The 22,654-nt window shown below is 39.2% G+C and overlaps 1 protein-coding gene and 1 long non-coding RNA gene across 3 annotated transcripts in view; one reads left to right on the top strand and one right to left on the bottom strand.

Moving 5' to 3' along the window:
• Positions 1-22,654, top strand: part of GALNT1 (polypeptide N-acetylgalactosaminyltransferase 1) — a 91,505-nt gene that overhangs the window by 63,094 nt on the left and 5,757 nt on the right. For both annotated transcript variants that reach the window (XM_058677167.1, XM_058677168.1), the window contains 4 exons: positions 2,747-2,917; positions 4,290-4,407; positions 5,813-5,993; positions 6,734-6,873. In XM_058677167.1, the coding sequence (XP_058533150.1) occupies positions 2,747-2,917; positions 4,290-4,407; positions 5,813-5,993; positions 6,734-6,873 (610 nt within the window). The remainder of the gene's footprint in view (positions 1-2,746; positions 2,918-4,289; positions 4,408-5,812; positions 5,994-6,733; positions 6,874-22,654) is intronic.
• On the bottom strand, positions 1,634-22,654 carry LOC131482557 (uncharacterized). The gene is made up of 3 exons (XR_009247102.1): positions 22,570-22,654; positions 16,702-16,781; positions 1,634-1,763 (listed from the first exon to the last, which is right to left on the bottom strand). It is a non-coding gene; the product is annotated as an uncharacterized LOC131482557 (long non-coding RNA).

Raw genomic sequence — 22,654 nt, 5'->3', positions numbered from 1 at the left:
AATAAATTTTTTTCAAACTATGATTATAAACCTGTGATTAAAAACTGGTGATGGCTTCCATAGGCATGGATTACAGATGGTACTTACAAGTAAATTTATCTAAAGATGCATGAAATAAGTTACTAAGATTAAATTGAATTTTATAGCTAAATGTTTAAAATTATAGAAAAACAAGTGGAGAAGATGAGGTTCATGCATAGAAAGTGAATATTCTAAAAATATATGTTTCTCCCCAAATTGATGCATAAATTCAATTCATTTCCAGTTTTAGTTTCAACAGAATTCTGACAAACTGGACAGGCTGATTCTTCTTTGTCTTTTTTTTTGCATTTCATTTTTTTTTTAATTACATTGCATTATGTGATACATTTTTTATGCACTGGGATTCCCCCGCCCCTCCCCACACCCTCCCCCCATGGCGGATTGCTCCACCTTGTTGCATTTCCATAGTTCAAATTCAGTTGACATTCTTTCATTGGAGGTATTTACCAAGCATAAAATCCAGCGTCTTATTGTCCTGGTAAGTTCAATGGTTTCTTGGTGAGACCATCTCTGGTCTGAAGGTAGAGCCGCAGAGTATCATCCCAATCAATTAAAAGCCCCAACATAATATTTCCAACCATTTACAACATTGTGGCATTAATTAACATGGTATTGATTAACCAATATGTTAATAGGAAAATGCAGGTTCTCAACCACAACCTGTGACTTCTTCATAGACATTTCAATTTTGGTTTATATTCAGCCATGTTCTACACACCTTAAAATGGCTTAGATTGCTATTCAGCTGTCTCATGCCTATTTTAATTTTAGTATTTAGCAGTTTATAGCATTGAAGCATGTTTTCGCTGAACCTGGCTGTTTTTCAGGTGGTCTAACTCTGTAATTCTAACAGGATATATGTCAACAGTTTAGGTGAGCATGTTTAGGAGGGGTGTGCAGAGAAATCTTCCATACCCCAGTGAGGAGTAACTAATCTTTGTGTCCCACCCAGTGAGTTATAAGTGCATCCCCGCTGACCGTTTCTGGACTGGCTGATTCTAACAATTACATAGAAATGCAAAAATGGCAAATATTGTAAGATGTTAAGGAAGACCCAGGTTCTCAAAGGAGAAGCTGTTAGCTTTTTGAGCTTTTTGAGCCACAAACCCACACCAAAGACACCAGGAAACGCAAGAGGATTTACTGTCAGTAGCCGGCCCACCGGCAAGGATGTCTCTCAGAGTGCAGGAGTACAGCAGCCTCCTGGTAGAGGGTGAGATTGGTATCAAGGCAATTGAGCAAGAAAACCAAAAAGTTATTTAGTTTAAGTGTAAAGGGTTTTATTACTCAGGAGAAAGAGAGAGGGAATCTGATGGACTGCTTCCTGGTGGGAGACAGCCCCAGACCACTTCCACATGGCAGGGCGACCCATAAGGGAAATGGCTGCTCAGGGTATACAGTACTGGACTCTTACACATTTTAGGTGTAGGGGCTGCAGGAAGGTGGCAGCTCCTCAGTTTGCGCATGTTTGCAACGCATCGTCAGGGAGGGCATTGGTCTTCTGCACAGTCTCAGTGTGTGGAACATTTTTGAATGGGAATGTCGTCTTGTCCTCGGCGAAAATAGCATTGCTAGGGATGCTTTCTTCTGTTGTTTACGGCCAGAGGGAAGCAGGAAGAGATAAAGCAACTGCTGCTTGGTGTTTCAGGGTTACCAGGTGTTCCTGCCTTGTGATAAGCTCTCTTGTCCGCTGATGTACTCAGTTCCTTCAGGAGTTGGTTCTGCTTGGACCAACAGAAGCAGGTAGAGGGTTTGCCTTAGACAGTGGGACTTGTTGTAAAGCTGTATTGATAATGGCAGTGAGGTTGATGCAGGAACTCCCTGATACCCTAGTTTAATGGTATCTAGAAAGAAGCTTGTTTTACAGGTAGACTTCATTAACAGATTCAGGACAGCAGCCATCTTGATTATTACATTAAGATAAGGTGCTGGAAGATCTGATTCAGGAAATAAATGAAGTTGGATACTTGACTGAGCATCCTACCCACAGTCAATCAGTTGAGGATTGAAGACTCAAAAGTGAAAAGCACAAGCCTTCTTATTGAAAGTAGTATGAAGATATCTTCACAATGTCAGGGTAGGGAAAGAAAACACAAGGAGGTTGGGTGGATCTCACAGACTGTAAAATATGGCTCGAAAGGCTAAGGGGTACCTTTCTTTCCTCAGGACTAGAGACATTGGGAAGGGATTGTGATTTTTCAGATTTATAAAAATAGGCACAATGCTAATTAAGCATTTTTAAACATACTTTGTGTGAAGAAATATGAACTTTTGGGAAAAATATTTCTAATAATTAGAAAACACATTCTGAAATTTTTGAGTCAAAAGTTGATGTTGTCAAAAACAAATTACAGGGAGGGAAATATACATACGTGTAACACTTCTGAAATTTGTTGAAAAACAATGCTTTCCATTCAGTAATCTCCCTGCTAAGAGTTGACTCTGAAAAAGCAAAATTTATGTGTATCATGTTCACTTAATAGCTTAACTGCAAAAGATACTACAAATATTTACTTGTTTAAAAATTAATACCTTGAGGTTATTACATATGTAGTAACTAAAAGTATTATTTTGAAAATGTAAAAATGTATTTTTACATGTGGCATTTATGTAAAAGTGAAAGAAACAGGGACAGGAGTTTATCACCTGATAATTACACACATCAAACGAGTGATTTATTTTTTTAACCTGCCTTTGATTTTAGGAGAACAGTGGTCTGTCCTATCATTGATGTGATCAGTGATGATACTTTCGAGTACATGGCAGGCTCTGATATGACCTATGGTGGGTTCAACTGGAAGCTCAATTTCCGCTGGTATCCTGTTCCCCAGAGAGAAATGGATAGAAGGAAAGGCGATCGAACACTTCCTGTCAGGTAATTGTCAGACATCTTTCTTCTGATGTCACTGACAGGACTGTAGAGCTTTGGCTACCATAGGAAGAATTGTAAATGTATTTTGGAAAACTTAAAACTGTTTATATACTTTATAGTATAAAGAACCATGTTTCATGTTTCACATACATACTTGAAAGAGGAACTTTTTTCTTCGATCAAAAGAAAATTTTATTTTGTATAAATCAGGTGTTTGTGAAAAATGAAAATATGCATATATGATTGATATATGAATATTTGAGATACAAGTTTGAGTATTTCAGTTAAAAATCAAAAATGCTGAATTTGTGTCACTGCCACCGAATTATGAATGTCTGTATGGGAAAATGTTACCTACAGCTGTATCTTTGCACTATGATGTTAGATTTTAAACTCAGACTTATTCTATCTGGATGATAGTTACTGGCTGGAAAGGTTAGCAAGGCTTGTTTCAAACATGAAAATAACTAGAATTGACTCAAAGTATAGAAAGGAACTTCATTAACGCATTATCTGATTTTGTTGTTTTACAGTTTGTCACATATGAACTTTTTTTCAGAGAGGGCTGAAAATTTTGGTGGTGTTCAGAATGTGAAACTGAGACTCAGGGCTTTATGAGCAATCCTACGATTTAGCTCACTTATATCAACCTTCTGCTGCTGTGGCAACCAAGAGTCCTTCCAGCTTGTACTCTCCTGCGCTGCTCAGATCTGCTATCCTAAAGATGATATTTACTTGTTTGTTATATTGGAAAGGCAGATTTTTATAGAGCGGAGAGAGAGAAAGCTCTTCCGTCTGCTGGCTTACTGAAATGACTGAAATGGCTGGAGCTGAACCAATCCTTAGAAGATGTATATTAACTGTATTCTACATTTCCTTTTTTTTTTTATGTCCTTAAAAGTTTGTTGAATATAGGGAAAGGACTTTGTTACATTTTCATGCTATTTTCATATTTTATCTTTACAGTTTTTAGCATCCTTTAGAACCTGGGTATGTTAACTCTAACCTGAGTCTAATTGGTTTATAAAATAAAGCATATTTGTAGTTGTGTCAAATTGCAGAATGGGTGTAGAGTCACATGAAAAGGATTTCAGGTAGTAGTTTCAATTTAAAGAAAGGTGGTGAAGACAGGAGCCACCCTTAGGCGTGTGGCAGACAGGGCTGCTTGGCAAAAGCTGACAAAATAGGGCCAGCAGCCAGCTTTACCAGGTTACAGGTCATGTTTGAAACAAAGTTCCTGGGGTCAGTGAAAGTTTCTGAAGAGTGAAAGTTTATCCTGTAGTTATAAACAGTTCTGAAACTACAGTACTTATGAATCAGTTTTTGTTGTTGAAAGTTTTGAGTTAACATTAATAACAGTATTATTAAATTTCAGAACACCTACAATGGCAGGAGGCCTTTTTTCAATAGACAGAGATTACTTCCAGGAAATTGGGACATATGATGCTGGAATGGATATTTGGGGAGGAGAAAACCTAGAAATTTCCTTTAGGGTAAGTTCTCTTTGAAAAACTAAATCTGAAATTTAACTTCAAGTATAGATAGACTTTGATTATTTGTGCTATCTGTTAATTTAATGCATTTAATCCAACTTCAAAGACTCAGTCCATCAAATGTTTGGTACTATTAAGGGTTCATTACAAGCTGTTTAGGCAAATCACTCAGTTACAGTAATTCAGCTACAAAATTTATACAGGATTCCCTAGTATTTGTTAACTTCAAAAAGTAATTAAGCTCCAGGAAAATTAAAGCTGATACTTTGATACTTGACTGCCAAAATCATAAATTTATGCTGTGTAAAATGCTTTTTCTTTCTGTTGTGAAAATTGTTCTCCTAGATAAAAACCTGGTCCTTTACTGGTTTTTATCTTTCCATAAAAACAGAAAGACCGAAGAATTCTGAACTGTAGCTAAAAATCTTTGCATGAGTTGATATGTGTACAGTATCATCTTGAAAACAATCTGTAATCTGAACCAACAAGCTCACTCAGTTCCCAGTGAATCGCTTTGCTGTTTTGTAAAAGGAGAAGTTCAGACTCTAGGTTATCCTGGAGATGTATCCAGGTCAGCACTTTGTGATCCTGGGAAGACTTAAAGGTAGGCCTGTTGAAAGCTGAATAAAATCAAAATTTCTCAAAATGTGATTTTAATTGCAAATTACTATGAAATTAACTTAAAAAGAATACTATTTTGAAAGCATTTCATTAAATTAAGGACATAAGCCTATAATTGAGAATCTTTCTTTTGCCTTTGTTTATTGTTCTGACACAACAGACTCACTGTAACTGTTTCACTGAAGAATCCAAAATGGATCCAGTTTAAGTTTTAGATTTTGTTGAATGTGCAAGTTGTGACATAGGTTTGGAAAGAAGAAATGTAAGAAACCGATTAGCATACCTATATGGTTGGTTTTATTTTGTTTTGAACTGTGAACTACATTATACAGAGAAAAAAATACATGTACATTTCATAAAATGGTGTGCCTATGTTAACCAGGTGTGGTTCCAATTTAACTATTGGAATTCATGATCCTATTAAGGAATCATGACCTAAATATAACATTTAGCCTATCTTTCTATATTTTATAGTCTATTTTTTCATTTGACTACAAGCAAAAATTAGAGAAACATTTGCTCTTAAGGAACCTTTGGCTGTGTAACCATATAATAGGAACCCAATTGTATGCCCTGGAGTCTGTGGAATTCCAACTATAACACTCAATAATTAGTCTTAAATATGGCTCTGTTGTTGCTGTTTTCAGACTGGGTGATGTGGAGGTACTTTGGAAGGTTTTTGGTGATTACAATTTTAAGAGAAACATCACAGGAAAACTAAGATGAACTTTTCTCTTGGTTATCCAGCAGTGTCTTATGTGCCAGTCTTTGCTGTTTTTTCCAGATTTGGCAGTGTGGAGGAACTTTGGAAATTGTTACATGCTCACATGTTGGACATGTGTTTCGGAAAGCTACGCCTTACACATTTCCAGGAGGCACAGGGCAGATTATCAATAAAAATAACAGACGACTTGCAGAAGTATGGATGGATGAATTCAAGAATTTTTTCTATATTATCTCTCCAGGTTAGCTTACTTTACCTTAGAAAAATAATGTACCTTTCTTATCCCTGGAAGATACCTACATTTTAAGGAATAAATGAGATCACACACAGTAACAAGATACTTTGCAGGAAACTAATATATTATTAACAATGTTACGAAGTTATCCAGATCAGTTTTGTTGTCCCTGGTGTTACCCATGCCCTCTGTTTTCTTTTTTAAACCTAACTTCATTTTACATCTGTTCCTTTAAGGTTTCATTTTATTAATTTTCAAACATTCTTATATGGGTTCCTCTGGATTCTGGGTTTTTTAATCCACCATAACAACGTTGCAGTTTACCAGTGGGTCGTGAGCATGCTGTAGAAGCAGACCCGTGATGCTATCATACTCATCATCTAGGAGACCAGTGGGTATCTGCAGCAGGCGCGGAGCCTTAGTGACCTGCCATCAAGGGCTTCTCACCTTAGCTTAGTTTTGTGGGGATAGTGCTCTATTAATCCTGAATTTTGTTTCTGCGTTAACAAACTTTTCTGACCCCACATGAGTTATATTTGTAATTTATGTTTTGGTCATGTATTACATTAATTTTTTAAAGACATACCTTAATATCTTTTCCTTGCTTTATATTTCGCTGGTGAATTCCTAGAATATCATTGATATAGTCATACATCACCTAAATCATTCTCCTTTTGCCATTCTTCCAACTTTTTAGAGTCTAAATAGAACACTAATAATTCATAATCAGTTGTTTCTTTCAACAGGTGTTACAAAGGTAGATTATGGAGATATATCGTCAAGACTTGGTCTAAGACACAAACTACAATGCAAACCTTTCTCATGGTACCTAGAGAATATTTATCCTGATTCTCAGATTCCACGTCACTATTTCTCCTTGGGAGAGGTAATACATAAATATATGTATATGTTCTGTGTAGTTACTATGTTCTTTTCGAAATTATATGGAAAAATTAAACTGCTAACTAAAGAAATACCATTTGAAAATTATATATTCTTAGCTGTAAGAAAGTTCCTATTAGTTGACACTGTCTATAAATTTAAATCTTATTAATGAAATTTTTTATTTTTATATTATGTTTTTTATGTATCACCCACCTCTCACAGTTGGGCTCTTGTATAGCAATGTCTTTTGTAAACTTACTGTTTTAACATACCGTATACTCTCAAGGGTAATGTGATAGTGTTCATTAGATCAAAGTTTCAGAAACTTCAAAGTCAAGATAAGTCACAAATAACTGACAACACTTAAAATATTCATGTATAATTATATTTTAGGCATATATTTTTCCTTTGTGTTTTAAATGTCTGTATGGAAAGGTCAGAAAGATTGGAAAGAATGTTAGTAAACATGTTTTTCTTGCCAGATGCCTTTAGAATTCAGCAAATTTTCCTGAAGTTTGAAATAATTTGCTTATTGTTGACAATTAACAAGGATTACTTGTGCTTTGGAGCTTAACCTTTTTCTCTCCGTGCGTGTCTATTTCAGGATCTAGTATAAAAGGGATTTGTATTTATTTATTTTTATTGGAAAGTCAGATATACAGAAAGGAGGAAAGACAGAGAAAGATCTTCTGTTCGCTGATTCACTCCCTAAGGGACCGCAACGGCCAGAGCTAAGCTGATCTGAAGCCAGGAGCCAGAAGCTTCTGCCGGGTCTCCCACACAGTTGCATGATCCCAAGGATTTGGCTGTCCTCGACTGCTTTTCCCAGACCACAAGCGGGGAGCAGGATGGGAAGTGGGGAATGCCAGGACACAAAGTGGCATCCATATGAGATCCTATTACCACGCCAAGCCCTGTTTTTTTTTTTCCCATCTGTGTTTTTTTTTTATATTTTATTTTTATTACAAAGTCAGATACACTGAGAGGAGGAGGAGAGATAGAGAGGAAGTAGAGCTGCCGGGATTAGAACCAGCGGCCATATGGGATCAAGGCGAGGACCTTAGCCACTAGGCCACGCTGCCGAGCCCCAAGCCCTGTTTTTTTAACTCATTTCTTTTGGGGCACTGGCACAGTGGTGTACTCAGGCTAGTCCTCTCCCTGCGGTGCCAGAATCCCATGTTGGTGTTGGTTAGTTTTCTGCCAGCTCCACCTCTGACCCAGCTCTGTGTTTAGGGCCTTAGAAAGCAGCGAAGATGTCCAAAGTCTGTGAACCCCTATTGCCCCTTGAAATACATTGAAGCAGCATCTGGTTCCTGTCTTCTGATTGGCTTGGCTCTGGCTGTCGTGGCCATTTGGGGAGAAAAGCAGTAGAAGGAAGATCCTTCTGTTCCTCCTTTTGTCTCTGTAAAATCTGCCATTCTTAAAGAGAATTACTTTTTTTTATTATTTGAAAGGCAAAGTTAGAGAAAGGAGGAGAGAGGGAGAGATATCTTCCATCTATTGGTTCCCGTCCCCAAATGGTTGCAATGGCCAGAGTTGGGCTGGTCTGACCAACAGCTTCTTCTGGGCCTCCCATGAGGGCACAGGGTCCCAAGGACTTGGGCCATTCTCTGTTGCTTTCCCAGGCTCATTAACTTAGCAGCTGGACTGGAGGTGGAACAGTTGGGACTTCAGTTGTACCTGCATGGAATGCCAGCACTGCAAACTGAGACTTAGACTAATAGACCACAGTGCTGGCTCTGAGAGTCACAAGGTACTATTTCTTGTGTCCTATTTTACCATATTCTTAGAGTATCTGCCTCCTGTCAGAAACCTAAATTGTTCTTCCCTCTTAGAAAACAGGACTGTCTTCACTTCTAGTGTTTACTGAATCTGAAGCCATTCTTATTCTATTTTTCTTTCCTCTTGAACTTCCTAGTTGTCATTCTTACTTTGTTTTCATTGTTGGTCTAAAGTTTTCAATATATATTCCTGAAGTAATCTTCTGTAAGCTAGTACTTCCAATAGTTTAAATAAATCTTTAAAATCTTTGCAAAGTTTTTAAAGGTTTATTTACTTGGGACCAGTATCGTGACATAGCAGGTAAGCCTTTGTCAGTGGTGCCAGCATTCGTATAGGTGCCAGTTCAAGTTTCAGTATCTGTACTTCCCTGCTAATGGCCTCTGTGGGAGTCCTGGAAGAAGTGAACCAGCCAGTGTCAGATTCTGTGTGTATTCTCTTTGTAATGCCGCCTTTTAAAGAGGTGGGGCGGGGGGAGTATTTAAAATGGCCGAGTTAGAAGGAAAGACAGATCTTCCAGCTATAAGTCACTCCCCAGATTGCTGCAAAAGCCAGGGCTGGACTAAGTTAAAGTCAGGAGTCTAGAACTCCGTCCAGTTCTCCCAGTGTGAACCACCTTACATTGCTTTCCCATACATAGTAACAAGGAGCTAGATTGGAAATGGAGCAGTTGAGACTCAAACTGGTATCCATCAAAGATGCTGACAATGCAGGCGGTGGTTTAACCTACTGTGCCACAAGGCTGGCACCACAAATTTGCAGTTTAACATGCTTCCCATATTTTTTGGAACAGTAATGCTGGGCTAATACATTCTGTCTAGAAGCAGTGCTTTACTTTAATATTGCAAGCTATTATTCAAGGAAGATTCTCAGTATCTTATCTGTCATCTAACTCTCCAAGATTCTTTGTTAGATCAGTGATAAGATTTTTCAACAAAGCCCAATAGTGAATTATAAAAATTAATTTGTAACAGTTTAAAATCACCTTTTAAAATGGTCTAGGATAGAATATATGCAAGTACATTGCATGCAGTAAAGAGATTTTTTTATTTGGTTGTGGTATAAAATATGTTTATTCTAATTCCAATCCAAAAGGTTTGGAAGAGTAAATGAGACTTTTTTGGGTAGTCGTGTATTCCATTGGTTGCATTTACTATAAGATGTTTCTTGCGTCCTTGTTAACCCCTATTCTACTATTCTGATGGAAACATACCTTTCTGTCTGTATCCCATGCCTTCTTTACCAGCAGACACAGAATTTAGGTTATGTTATACTAATTTCTATCTTCTCTCAAACTTCTTTGCTTCGAATTTGTCTCATGGGGGTGGGGTCACTTTTTAGTTGTTAGAAGGCATTATTTGGACATAGGCCAAGATTGACCCATCTTTGTTTTGCTCCTGTAATCATTGGGCTGAAAATCTCTGGAAAGGCAAAGGTAAGTGTACCAGCAGGACAGAACGATGGCCGTTTGTGCTGCAATCAGCCCATGGTCTAGCCTGCTGCCTGTTTTTGTAAATGAACGTCTGTTAGAACAGGATCACAGCCAAGTGTTTACTGTCCCCACTTTTGAACTACAGCAGCAGAGTTCAGTAGTTGCCACAGAATGACCCAAAATATTGATATTAAAACAATATTGGCCACCTGTGATATAGAATAGCTATCACTGGCTGTCTGTTATCCTCACTTACCTCTTCTTCCAACTTGTCTGTTATCACTGATGCATTGTCTCCAGTTGATAAAGCTAAAATTAATTTTCTTGATTTCTTCCTCCTCCTTTACCACCTAGGTCTAAGAAATACTTCTCCTCCTCTCCTAAAAATATCAGTTTCCATTGATATGTCTGGGAATATGTACATTCTGCTAGAACTTGCCTTATTTCCACTATGTTTTTTTTTGCATAATGACATGTTTCCTTAATAGGCTGTATCACCCACAATTCATTTAAATGAATGATCTCATAAAATTGCCTTTTGGAAAAAATGATGCCTAGTGTGTATGTGTCAGACTGGGTAACCTGCCCTTTGGTTTTTTTTTAAGATTTATTTATTTTCTATTAGAAAGGCAGATATACAGAGAGGAAGAAAGAGAAAGATCTTCTGTCCGATGGTTCACTCCCCAAGTGACCGCAACGGCTGGAGCTGAGCCAGTCCCAGGCCAGGAACCAGGAGCTCTTCCGGGTCTCCCACACGGGTGCAGGGTCCCAAGGCTTTGGACCATCCTCAACTGCTTTCCCAGGCCACAAGCAGGGAGCTGGATGGGAAGCCAGGCATCTGGGATTAGAAACGGCACCCATATGTGATCCCGGTGGGTTCAAGGCGAGGACTTTAGCAACTAGGCTATAACGCCGAGCCCTGCCCCTTTGTTATTAAGAAAGGATCAGAGTCACAGCAGCAAATGCTGGTTGTGTGTGGATGACGCCACCACCTCCTGGGCTGAAATCTGTGGGACTTTTGGGATGATTTAGCATCCTTAGTTGCCACTTTAGTTTTCATTCATTCAACAAATATTTAAGGGCCTGGTATGTAACAGGTATAAATTTAAATATTGAATATGGCGGGGTCGGGGTTGTGCTGCAGGTTGAACCACCACTTGGAACACCTGCATCCAGTGCTTGAATGCCTGGCCACTGTGTACTTCCGATCCATAGTCCGCCCGGGAGACAGTAAATGTTGACCTGAGTGCTTAGTTTTAAACTGCCACCTGTGTGGGAGACCATGATAGAATTTCAGACTTCTGGCTCCTGGCCTGGCTCAACCTGAGCAATTTTGTACACTGTAAGAGTAAACCATGGGATGAAAGATGTCGATGTATCTCTTGATATCTGCCTTTCCCTTTTTTCTCCCTCTTTCAAGTAAATCATAAAAACCAAAATTTAGGAATACAACAATGAATAAAATAGAAATCCTGCTGCTGATCATCCAGTCCATAGGGAAGACAAATTATGAAGAACATACACTCTGTAACAGAAGGATGAGGAATGGTTTGGGGGATAAAGGTGCCATTTTATGTAGGGTGATTCAGAAAGGTCTCACAGGAGGTAGCATTTTACTAGCAGTGAAGAAACCAAGCCATTCAGAGTTCTTAGAAAAGAGAATTCTGGGCACAAGGAAGGGAAAATAAGGAGAAAGGCTCCTAATGTGCTTGGCATGGTCCAGAAGTGGGAAGGGAGCAGTAAATAAGCTCTAAGTCACAGTGAGGGTCAGATAGCACCGAGCTAGGGAACATAGGAAGAAGGGAAGCCAGAGAGAGAGAGAGATGAACTAACTGTCATTAGAAAGCAATAAGCTTACCTGCTTTGTGGAGAATTCTACACAAGCCAAAGCCTGGAGACCGGGAAGAATTTCCTGGCTTCAGATTGGCTCAGCTTCTGCCGTTGTAGCCATTTGGGGAAGTGAACCAGCTGATGGAAAATCTTTGTCTCTTCTCTGTAAATCTGCCTTTCCTATAAAAATAAATCTTTTTTAAAAAATGGCAGTGGGCCCCACTAAGTAGCCTAGTTGCTAAAGTCCTCGCCTTGTATGCACCAGGATCTCATCTGGGCGCTGGTTCATATCCCAGTGGCTCCACTTCCCATCCAGCTCCCTGCTTGTGGCCTGGGAAAGCAGTCAAGGACAGCCCAAAGCCTTGGGACCCTGCACCCGTGTGGGAGACCTGGAAGAAGTTCCTGGCTCCTGGCTTTGAATTGACTCAGCTCTGGCCATTGTGGCCACTGGGGGAGTGAATTGGGAGATGGAAGATCTTCCTCTCTGTCTCTTCTCTGTATCTCTGACTTTCCAACAATAAATATTTTTAAACATGGCAGCAAAGATTGACAGTAGTCAGAATTCTTTGGACTGAGAAACAGATATGGTAGAATTTCCATTATTGAAGTGGAAAGGTCTATTGGAAGAGCAGATTCTGAATGAGTTCGGTGATACAGCTTAAATATGTGTCCCAAGCTGTAAGAGGAGATATTGAGTAGTTAAATTTTTAAAAATTTAATTTGAAGGGAGAGTTAGCAGTGAAGATCTAAACTTTAGGATTGTCACTGTCATAGCCGATCAGTTTTACAGCCACAAAACTGCATAAGGTCACCTTGAGAGGATCAGATAGAAGAGGCAAGAAAAGACAGACCTAGGCCATAACACACCACGGCTCAGCATTCACAGTGATGGGAAGGAAGTAAAAGGGAGGAGTGAGTGAGAACGAAAGCCAGAGAGAGAGGTGGTCAGTGAAATATAAAGATGGCAACAAGTGGTGTCTCAGACTAAAACGAAGGTTATATTTAATACAGTGGAAAACACCTGTGTTGAATACTGCAGAAGAGTCTAGCAAGATGAATGATGAGAATTGATCATGGTGTTTAGCCAGGAAGATGAATCACAGTGTCAAGAATTCCCATGGAGATTATTACTAACTCTGATGGCTTTGAGAGAAAGGCAGAGGAACTCATCATGAATAGATGTCCGTCTTACAGAAACCATACATGGAAATAAACAGTGTTATCTCAGACTGAAAACTTGAAGATACAAATGTGAAAGGGTCAAATTCACATTATTTTGGCTACTATTAAAAATACATTAATAGCAGGTGTTGGAAAAGATTCGGGAAATTTGGAGTACTTCTGTTTGTGAGAAGGTAAAATATAACTGCTATGAAATAGAGATTTCTCAAACATTAAAAATCTGACTACCATATGACCTAATTATTTCACTTCTGAGACTTATGTATCTAAAAGATTGTAAACAGTCATGAAAGTGCTCGCTTCGGCAGCACATATACTAAAATTGGAACAGTCATAAAAAGATTTGTGTATGAGTATTCATAGCAACACTATTGAGATGGGTGAGAAGTAGAAGCCATCAAAATGTGGTACATACACGCAGTGGAAGATTAGCCTTAAAGGAAGGACACTGTGGCAGCAACTGCAACATGAACGAACCCTGGGGATATTACATTAAGTGAGATAGGCCAGTAACAAAACAATGACTTTACTTGTTAGAGACCTGCAAGAGTTTCAGATATGTAGAAATAGAAAAGATAGACAAAAGAAAAAATACGTACAAAGCAGTTACCAGGAGATGAGGGGGAGAAGGAAAGGTTGTTAATGAGTAAAGAGTTTCAGATTTCCAAGTTGTAAAACAGACCTACGAACAGTTCAACTGTATAGTATATTTAACACTAAACTCTACACTTCAAAGGGCTTTTGATGAGTTTGTTACGTTTACCTTTTTTTTAAGGCTCAACTGTTGTAGAATCCTATAGGATTTGTTTTGAAAGGCAGAGTCCGAAAGAAAAGATCATCCATGTGCTAGTTTACATCCCAAATGGCCATGAGGGTCAGGGATGGGCCAGGCTGAAGCCAGGAGCCTGGAACTCCGTCTACATCGCTCACGCAGGTAATAGAGCCACAATTGCTGCCTTTCCAGGCTGATTAGTGGGGAGCTGGATCAGAAGTGAAATAACCAGAACTTGAACCAGCCCTCCAGTATGGGATCCTGAATCAAAGGTAGCTGCTTAACCCACGAGATGACCGTGCTGGCCCAGCAAACTTGCCTCTCATCTGCCTCTTGAAAGGTGGCTAGCTTCCTATGTAAGTCAGAGTTTACCCTCTGTGGCTGCTGTAAATCACCTTATTAACTAAGCAGCTAGTTCTAAGCCTGTGTGTCTGTAATGCCAGGTCATATCACAGTGCAGCTGGGCTCCTATGCCTGTGATCGTAGCTTGACCTCTGAACTTGCCTCCACCAGTGTCAGGAATCTTTCAGAGAGATGTTCTGTTGGGTTTTGAGGGGGCCCAGGAAAACCAGAATCATGGGATTTTTTTGAGCAGAAAGGGAAATCAGAAAATATTAACATGACTAAGGTAATGGTGTCTAACTTTAAATCTGACTTCCATATCCCCTTTAAAACTGGGAGCCAAATAAATGTGTCTCACTGTGGCATCTCGGAGTTCAGTGGTCTAAATAATCACAAGAAGCAAACAGTTTAGGCTTTTACCAGTTTAGCAAGTCTTCCAGGGTTGATGGATTGCTTCTCCCAGCACATTTAACAAGTGAAACACTAAGCAGATGCTTAGAACAAGTACCAGTCTGAATGCCTCACACTTTATCCTCACTTTAACAATGAGATACTAATGAAAGTCCTCACCGTGCATGCACTGGACTCCACTTTGCATCCTGGCTGCTCCACTTCCCATCCAGCTGCCTGCTTGTGGCTTGGTCAATTCAGCCCAAAGCCTTGGGACCCTGCACCTCTGTGGGAAAGCTTGGAGAAGCTCCTGAGCTTCGGATCAGCTCAAATCTGGCCGTTGTGGCCACTTGGGGGAGTGAACCAGTAGATGGAAGATCTTTCTGTCTCTCCTCTATTAATCTGACTTTCCAACAAAAATAAATCAATCTTTAAAAAATGAGATATTATCCTCACTTCACTGATAGGTATATTGACTCACAAGCAAATAATTGAAACAATGTAATTAAAGTCATAATCACAAAATGAGGCAAGATTTGAACACAGCAGTCTAGCTTGAGACCCTGTGTTCTTAGCCAGTAACACCATATTCTTTCCCATCTGTAACCAACATTTTTATCATGTATGAAAGTAAATAATTCAAATCCTGTAACATCAAATTGAAAGTTGGAGACTGGTTCTAGTTGAGTTTGGAGTTTGAGGAAGGGTGTGTGGAGTTGGTCAGAAAAGAGGTGTGTACTATTGTTATTTGGTGTTTTGAATGAATAGTTTAAGAAATTTATAGAGAAATGAATTTTTGTGTGAATATTGTCCTTTTTTATGACTAAGTGGGTATGTATAGGCATTTAGTTTGTTATGGTTAAGTAGGTGTTTTTGTTTTTATTTTTTAAGTAGGTGTTTTTAAAGGTAATTTAATAAAATAAGTTAAAATTATATTCTTAGTAGTTATTGGATGACAGGACTTTACCGTTAGGGTATATTGGTTATTTATTAATTAACAATGTTTTTACTGTGTTTTTATTTTTATAATTTACTGAGAAAAATAAAGATTTTAATTTTTAAATATTAAATTTTATTATAATTATGGGTTTTATAATCCCATAAATAAGTGATCATTAAAAGCATGTTTTTATGAGTATTTTAAATTTTTTTTAGTTAAAGGGTTATAAAAGTGGCTGAAATAGGCTAGTCGTTAAAACAAAAAATAGATCTTTAAGATTTCTTTAAGGTTATAGTAACAATATGTTATTACAATAGTTTTGGCCTGTATTTTCATTGTTTTTATGAATTTGAGGGATACTTAATATTTTCTAGAAGGTGTGTTATATGTTTGGGCCAGGTTCTGAGGTAGTAGTTAGGTACATGGTAAAGTGTCTAAGAATGGCATGGGCTTAATTGTACTCTTGTGTGTATTAATTTATAAATTGTTAAAGGCCCACTCACCAGGACATTATTAGTAGCATTAATTCTTAAACTTATAATGTAGAAAAACTTTAAGGGTAAATAATGTCTTAATAGATTCTAGAATTTTTTTATTGGAATGGTTAAGTGTCCATGCAAAGGGGATAAAACTGATTGAAATGGTTGGAGAGACATCCACCAGGCCTTGCCAGCAAGGGAGTTGTTCTCCTTAAATCTTTGGGTTGTTCACCCCAACTGCACAGCCCCCAAAACCTTAGGTTGTCTATGCAAATGAAGGTATCAAGGGTGTAACACTCAGAAATGGATACATTTATAATTATCTTCAACTGATAAAATCAAATACAATGTTAGTGGTAGCTGTGTATACCTAAGTTATTACTTCAGAAGGGAAATGGAAAAGTTGCTGGATTTGTGGATGAAGAAAGATAACAGTAATGATGTGCCCTACTGTGTGTCAGTCTCTACAGGGCGTCTGAGTGTGCATGCATGCTTCATAATGTTCATGCAAAATGAAGTTTAAAAACTCCTTAAATTCATGTATATCAGTCTTTAAAAAGTGAGTGGATGTTAATACCACAAAGTTTGAATTTTTTGTACCATGATAAACTTTGTTTTCCAATAACTTCTTGAAGGATACTGATCTCAGCACTATGAATCCGAGACACAGGTGTTTGTCTTACCTGTGAGAAGAGTTGACACTGAGAGCAGCATTTCCCAGTTTTCCTATTCTGAGAACATGATGTCTCATGTCCCCAAAATGCTTAATTAGAAAAGTAGGGTATTGGAGAGAAAGAGGCAGATTCTATGACCAGAAATGTTTGGATAATGCTACTTTTTGTATCTTTTATCCTTCTGTGCCACCATGCCCCACCCCTATCAGTAGTCATGTTTTAGAGACTTTGAGAAGTCCTTCATGTTTAACCTTGTATTCCCAAATATATTTGGTTACAAACTTTGTTTTGTAATGACATATGTATCATGGTTTGGACATTATCTGAGCATAGATACCACTCAACAAGATCTCAGTACTAGGCAGAGTCAAGGGAGGCCTGGGGAATTCCCCGTAGCCTTAACTCACCAATGGCAATCTGATCTCATGCAGAAAAGTCCCTGTTTCTAACAGTGCCCACTTTTTTTATGACATTTTTTTTCAGTTTTTCTGTGGTACCTAAGATTGTTTTGCTTTTGCTTAGTGGCATGACTGCCAGGTAAGAAGACATGTGTTAATTAGCCATACACAAATCCTATTTAAGGGACCATCAGCCTGAAAATCGTTTAGATCCCAAAGGACTTCTGTTTTCAGAAGGTACAAACAAAACAGACATTTTCTATGTGTGTTACAGAGGAGCCAGAGAAGTAATAACTTGGGTTTATGAACATGTTGCATCATTGGCAAATAGCTCCTTGTATGTGATCTGCCCATGCGACGTGGTGTAACCACTAGTCACATTACATATACGATGAAACTTAAAACACAGTTCCTCTTTCACATTGGTCACATTTAAAGTGCCCAGTATCATATTGGAGAATGTACATGTAGACATTTGCAGCATCAGAGAAGTTCTCTTGGACAACACTGGATGGAGATGTTAACACAGCTAACACAGAAGATATTCCTTCGTTCTGCATCCTGCAAATTTCTCCCTGCCAAGGTGCCATTTGAGGTCTCCATTTTTGCCTTGTGAAACCCACTGTTTTCAAAACTGGTGAGGAATGTATACCTTCTTTGACCCTCCTTATTCAAATACTTTAGCGTTAACAGCACCCCTCCCCCCAATTAAACAATAACAAATTTTTAAAAACCACCTCTTGGAATGCTACCAGTCCTCCAGTCCTTCAGAACCCTAGAATCACCATGATATTCAGGAATATCAAATTCAACTAGGAAAAATCGTTTTTCCATATCTCATCATCCTTTTAATATAAGGGCCTCTGATAATTTAGAATCTCAGTGGCTATTAGACATCCCACTGAATATAATACTAAATCAGGGTACATCTCTTTGCAAGATAAGCATCATGATAGTGACTTTAGATGTGAGCAAAACAGAAATGATAGTGTGGAAAGGTCACCAGTTACCTATATACCATATGTATACCAAATGATGGAATAAAATCCTTTCTAAAGACTGGGAGAATCCCTAACCAAGCTAGTTGCTCTATTAAAATGCCCCTTGTATTGTCAGAGGTTCCCACTTTTTTGAGGAGTAAATCAATGAAAAACATCTAAAACATCTTTACAATCAGTAAGTCTTAAATTCTCATGTGTTTTGATAATATACCTATTTGTATGTCATTCTGTATTCTCCCAATATTCTTGCTTCAAATATTTTGGTTTTTAATGTTCAGTTTTGAATAACTAATCCCTGTAACTATTTCCATCTCATTATAGACATGAAAACAAATGTTACCACCATTTCTACTTTCCATATCACACTGGAAGGCTGGTAATTGGTTGTATATCCTTAAAACTATGCGGAATTAAATTTCAGCAACTGATTCAAAATCACTACAAAATGTATTTGTTCCTAAATTTTCTCCAAAGGCTCTTTAAACTTAACTCCCATGAAACTAAATTCCTCGTCCTCCTAGAATCTTAAAAACCAAAATTATTCCCAGAATCTACTCCCTTGGTATCGGGTTTTTCATATCCTCAAGGAAACATCTTGCAAACCACATTGAAGAAATTCCCCCAAGTGAATAGGGGGCTATTCACTAAAACAAGCTTGTCTAGCCACCCCATGTGTAGAGGAACACACCTGGAGAGCAGATGTCCCTTTCAGCTTCAAAGAAGCCACTTACTTATTCAGCAGAACAGAATCCTCTGTGCCTCAAAGCCATTCAGAGATTGTAAAGGGGCAGCTGTGACGTTTCTAAGTCTGATCCATGGGACAAGTTGTCGGAGGCCTCCAGCTGAGCCCGACCGCTCTGCTCACCTGGCCCCGCTGACCACCTCCTGCCAGTCCAGGTTAACAACTGAAGGAAAGTCATGGTGTCTAATCCTTGGAGAAACTGCATTTATAATACCTATTGGTCAGAACTACTTCAAAGTGATGAAAGCCTAGATCTCCCATGTCAGGAAGCAACCCAGAGTTAGTTGTAGGAATATTATGAAGATAGAACAAACTTAAACACAGGAACTTCAAAAGAGTTCATGGAAAATGCATATTATGAAAAGCCTATGCATGGATTTCAAAATTTTTCTGACCAAGTCTTCCTTTTAATTCTGTCTTACCACAAGCTTTTTAAAATGCCCTTGTGTTCAGTGTATAAAATAGTGCCTGGTAAGGAACAATCTATTTGCTATCATTAGCAGTATCACTTAGAGAAGCAAATTGTTACACAATAATAGGACACCCTATGTTGGGAGAGTTGTGGGAGTTTTTTTCCTCATTTTGTTATGAGTTTGGGTCCAAGATAAACAGTTATTCGAAATAGCTCTTCCATATCGGAGACAGGAAAGCAGAGAAAAATATTGGTTCTACTGTTTTCATTCCAGGAGCATTTATCGCCTTTCTTCAGCACCATTTACATCCTATTTGAAAGAAAAATGTTGAGGAAAACAAAGGATTAGAGGGTTTCTTTCTTTTCCCTATTTCAAGAGTAGAGAGAGCAAGAAAGATCATAAATCTTTTGGTTCATTCCTCAAATATCCACAACAGATAGGCTTTCCTGACAACTGTATAATGCACTGTGCCATAGTGCCCACCTAAATTTGTAGTATTCGTTAGAAGTACAAAGGGGTTGGGAAACCGTTGGCTCAGCAGTTAAGTCACTTAGGATTCCTTTGTCCCATATCAAGAGTTCCTAGCTTCCAGTCCAGGTTCCTGCTAATGTGTGCTCTGGGAGACAACAGATAACAGCTCAGTGGATCCTTACCCACCCACATAGGTTTCCCAGATGGAATTCAGGCTCCTGGTTCAGCCTGGCCCAGCTTTGTCTGTTTTCTATCTATCTAAGGATTTGGGATGTGAACCAATAGACGGGAATTCTCTCTCCGTCTTTGCCCCCAAAATTAGAAAAAAAAGATGCTGGGGGAGCAATATTGTATCTGAATATGTGAGGTAAAGACATATCACAGTCAAAACCTGTTTCAAACCAGATGGCAATCATTAAGAATTAATTGACCACTTCCAAGTATATGAGAGGGGGTATACTTTGGAGTTTTACAAAACTGTACAACCTGTGAGGTAATGGGCTCCTGGTTAAACAGATGTGAATTAGGAGATGAAGCAGTTTTTGAGTACTATTAACAATATATTGGGCCCAGAAGGAAAAAAATGAAAACAGAAGGGGATTGAGGTGTCTAGTTAAGGTAACCGGACAAATTGCGTTAAGAGCAGAACAGGGCAAGTTTCTGAGGTTTGTTTCAGACAGCCATGGCAGTATATAAAAAACTGTTTTGAAAGAACTGAGATGCGGGCCCGGCTTGGAAGCCTACTGGCTAAAGTCCTCGTTTTGCACATGCCAGGATCCCATACGGGTGCCGGCTCTAATCCCAGCAGCTCCACTTCCCATCCAGCTCCCTGCTTGTGGCCTGGGAAAAGTAGTCAAGGACGGCCCAAAGCCTTGGGACCCCACACCTGCATGGGAGAGCTACAGGAGGCTCGTGGCTTCAGATCGGCTCAGCTCCAGCCATTGCAGCCACTTGGGGAGTGAACCATCGGACGGAAGATCTTCCTCTCTGTCTCTCCTCCTCTCTGTACATCTGACTTTGCAACAAAAGTAAAATCTTCAAGGAAAAAAAAGAACGGAGATGGAAGTGACTAGTGATAAGACGAAATGTGCAGATCATTACCGTAGCTGAGAGCCTTCCTGAAGTGTTGGCGTTTGTTGTCTCGCATCACCACAGGATAGAGTTGCCATGATCCCTCTTCCACCTCCCCCTCTAGTTGTTGATCTTAAATTATGTGAGCGTATTGGATTTAAATGTTGGTCTTTCTGTCAGAACCTTGTTTCTTATGCCTAACCACAACTGGGAATAATCTCATTTGTAATGCCTGTGCCCTTGAACCTTTTTAACAAAAATGTGGATGGAAGCTCTCTCTGTATTTGCCTTTCAAATAATTTTTTAAATGTATCTGGATCACATAATGCCTTGTCGAAGTATTAGAATAATATGCAAAAGTATACATTTGTGTATGAAAATAAATAGCTTGTTTGTGATTATAACTTTATCCCCACTTTATCACATACGTAATTTTTTTTTCATTTGACGCAACAGTTGTCAGTTAAATTTTCCTCTGACTTTATTTTTACAATCCATGGAAACAGTTTTAGGACTTTTAAATTAACTATTTGTTTTTCAATTGTTGCGATGTAGAGGAAGCAAAATTTCCAGTAATAGTGCTTAAAATATTCCTAATTTGGATGGCAAGTTTAAGTTCTTTCTATGTAAGCAACAAGTAACTAATGAAAGACTAGTGTTCACATCACACCATGCTTAGGTTTGCAAGAAAACCCAGCCCTTAGTACTCTGAGTTGAGTAACCACCTTAAGTCCGTTTAGGAGTCCTGAGAGTACAGCAAGGAACAGGGCGCTTTCCCCTTCCCTCTGTCGCAGGAGTGAAAACTGAAACATTTATCTCACCCACTTCCCCCTACCCCAACCCTCTCCATCCTAAGTCAAAGTCCACATGCAAACCCCACACCTTTGCAGTAAGTATTCAAATTGAATATCAGTTAAAATTTAAAAAAATAAATCATCAGATTAGTTATCTAAATTAATGCCTTTCAACAGGAGTAGTAAAGAACAGTTGTCCTGGCCTTTGGATTTGCTAATGGCTCCGTGGAACTACATGCGGCCAGACTAGATCACTCATCCCTGCTCTAGGGGGCTGGAAAGAGGCAAGTGGCCTGCTGTGGAATGGGGCTGTACTTAAGAGCCAGGGCTCCATCCTTACGGGCTTTGAGAGGAACAAGTTGTGTGTTCTGCCTCTAGCTAAGAGGAAGAGGTGTAGCCAGGGAGCCCACACAACACAACCACACTGGGCTGAGCCTGCCATAGTGTTTGAGGGGCATAAGCCAGTGGCCCCTCTCTCCTCTTGACCCAAAGCTCCCGGCATTTTGCCAGGTGGAATTGGGCCGTAACAACCTCCCACTCAAGTACAGATAGTTTTTTTTTTTTAAAGATTTATTTTTATTACAAAGTCAGATATACAGAGAGGAGGAGAGACAGAGAGGAAGATCTTCCATCCGATGGTTCACTCCCCAAGTGAGCCGCAACGGGCCGGTGCGCGCCGATCCGAAGCCGGGAACCAGGAACCTCTTCCAGGTCTCCCACATGGGTGCAGTGTCCCAAAGCATTGGGCCGTCCTCAACTGCTTTCCCAGGCCACAAGCAGGGAGCTGGATGGGAAGTGGAGCTGCCGGGATTAGAACCGGCGCCCATGTGGGATCCTGGCGCGTTCAAGGCGAGGACTTTAGCCGCTAGGCCACGCTGCCGGGCCCGCACAGATAGTTGGTAAGAACATTCTAGACCAAAGAGTTTTGGATAGCCAGCACTGCCTCCCCCTCCTCCTCTCTCCTGCACACAGCTCTATAGCCTTTACCTAAAGAATTCATCGTCATTTCAGAGTAGAACTAAGGAAGCTTTTTGATGGATATATCTTCCTGTCTAGTTAACCTCTAACTCAT

The sequence above is a fragment of the Ochotona princeps genome, chromosome 18 (genome assembly GCF_030435755.1).
Source record: "Ochotona princeps isolate mOchPri1 chromosome 18, mOchPri1.hap1, whole genome shotgun sequence".
Taxonomy (NCBI): Eukaryota; Metazoa; Chordata; class Mammalia; order Lagomorpha; family Ochotonidae; genus Ochotona; species Ochotona princeps.
Note: the sequence above shows the minus strand (reverse complement) of the source record. Positions and strands in the feature narration are given on the sequence as shown.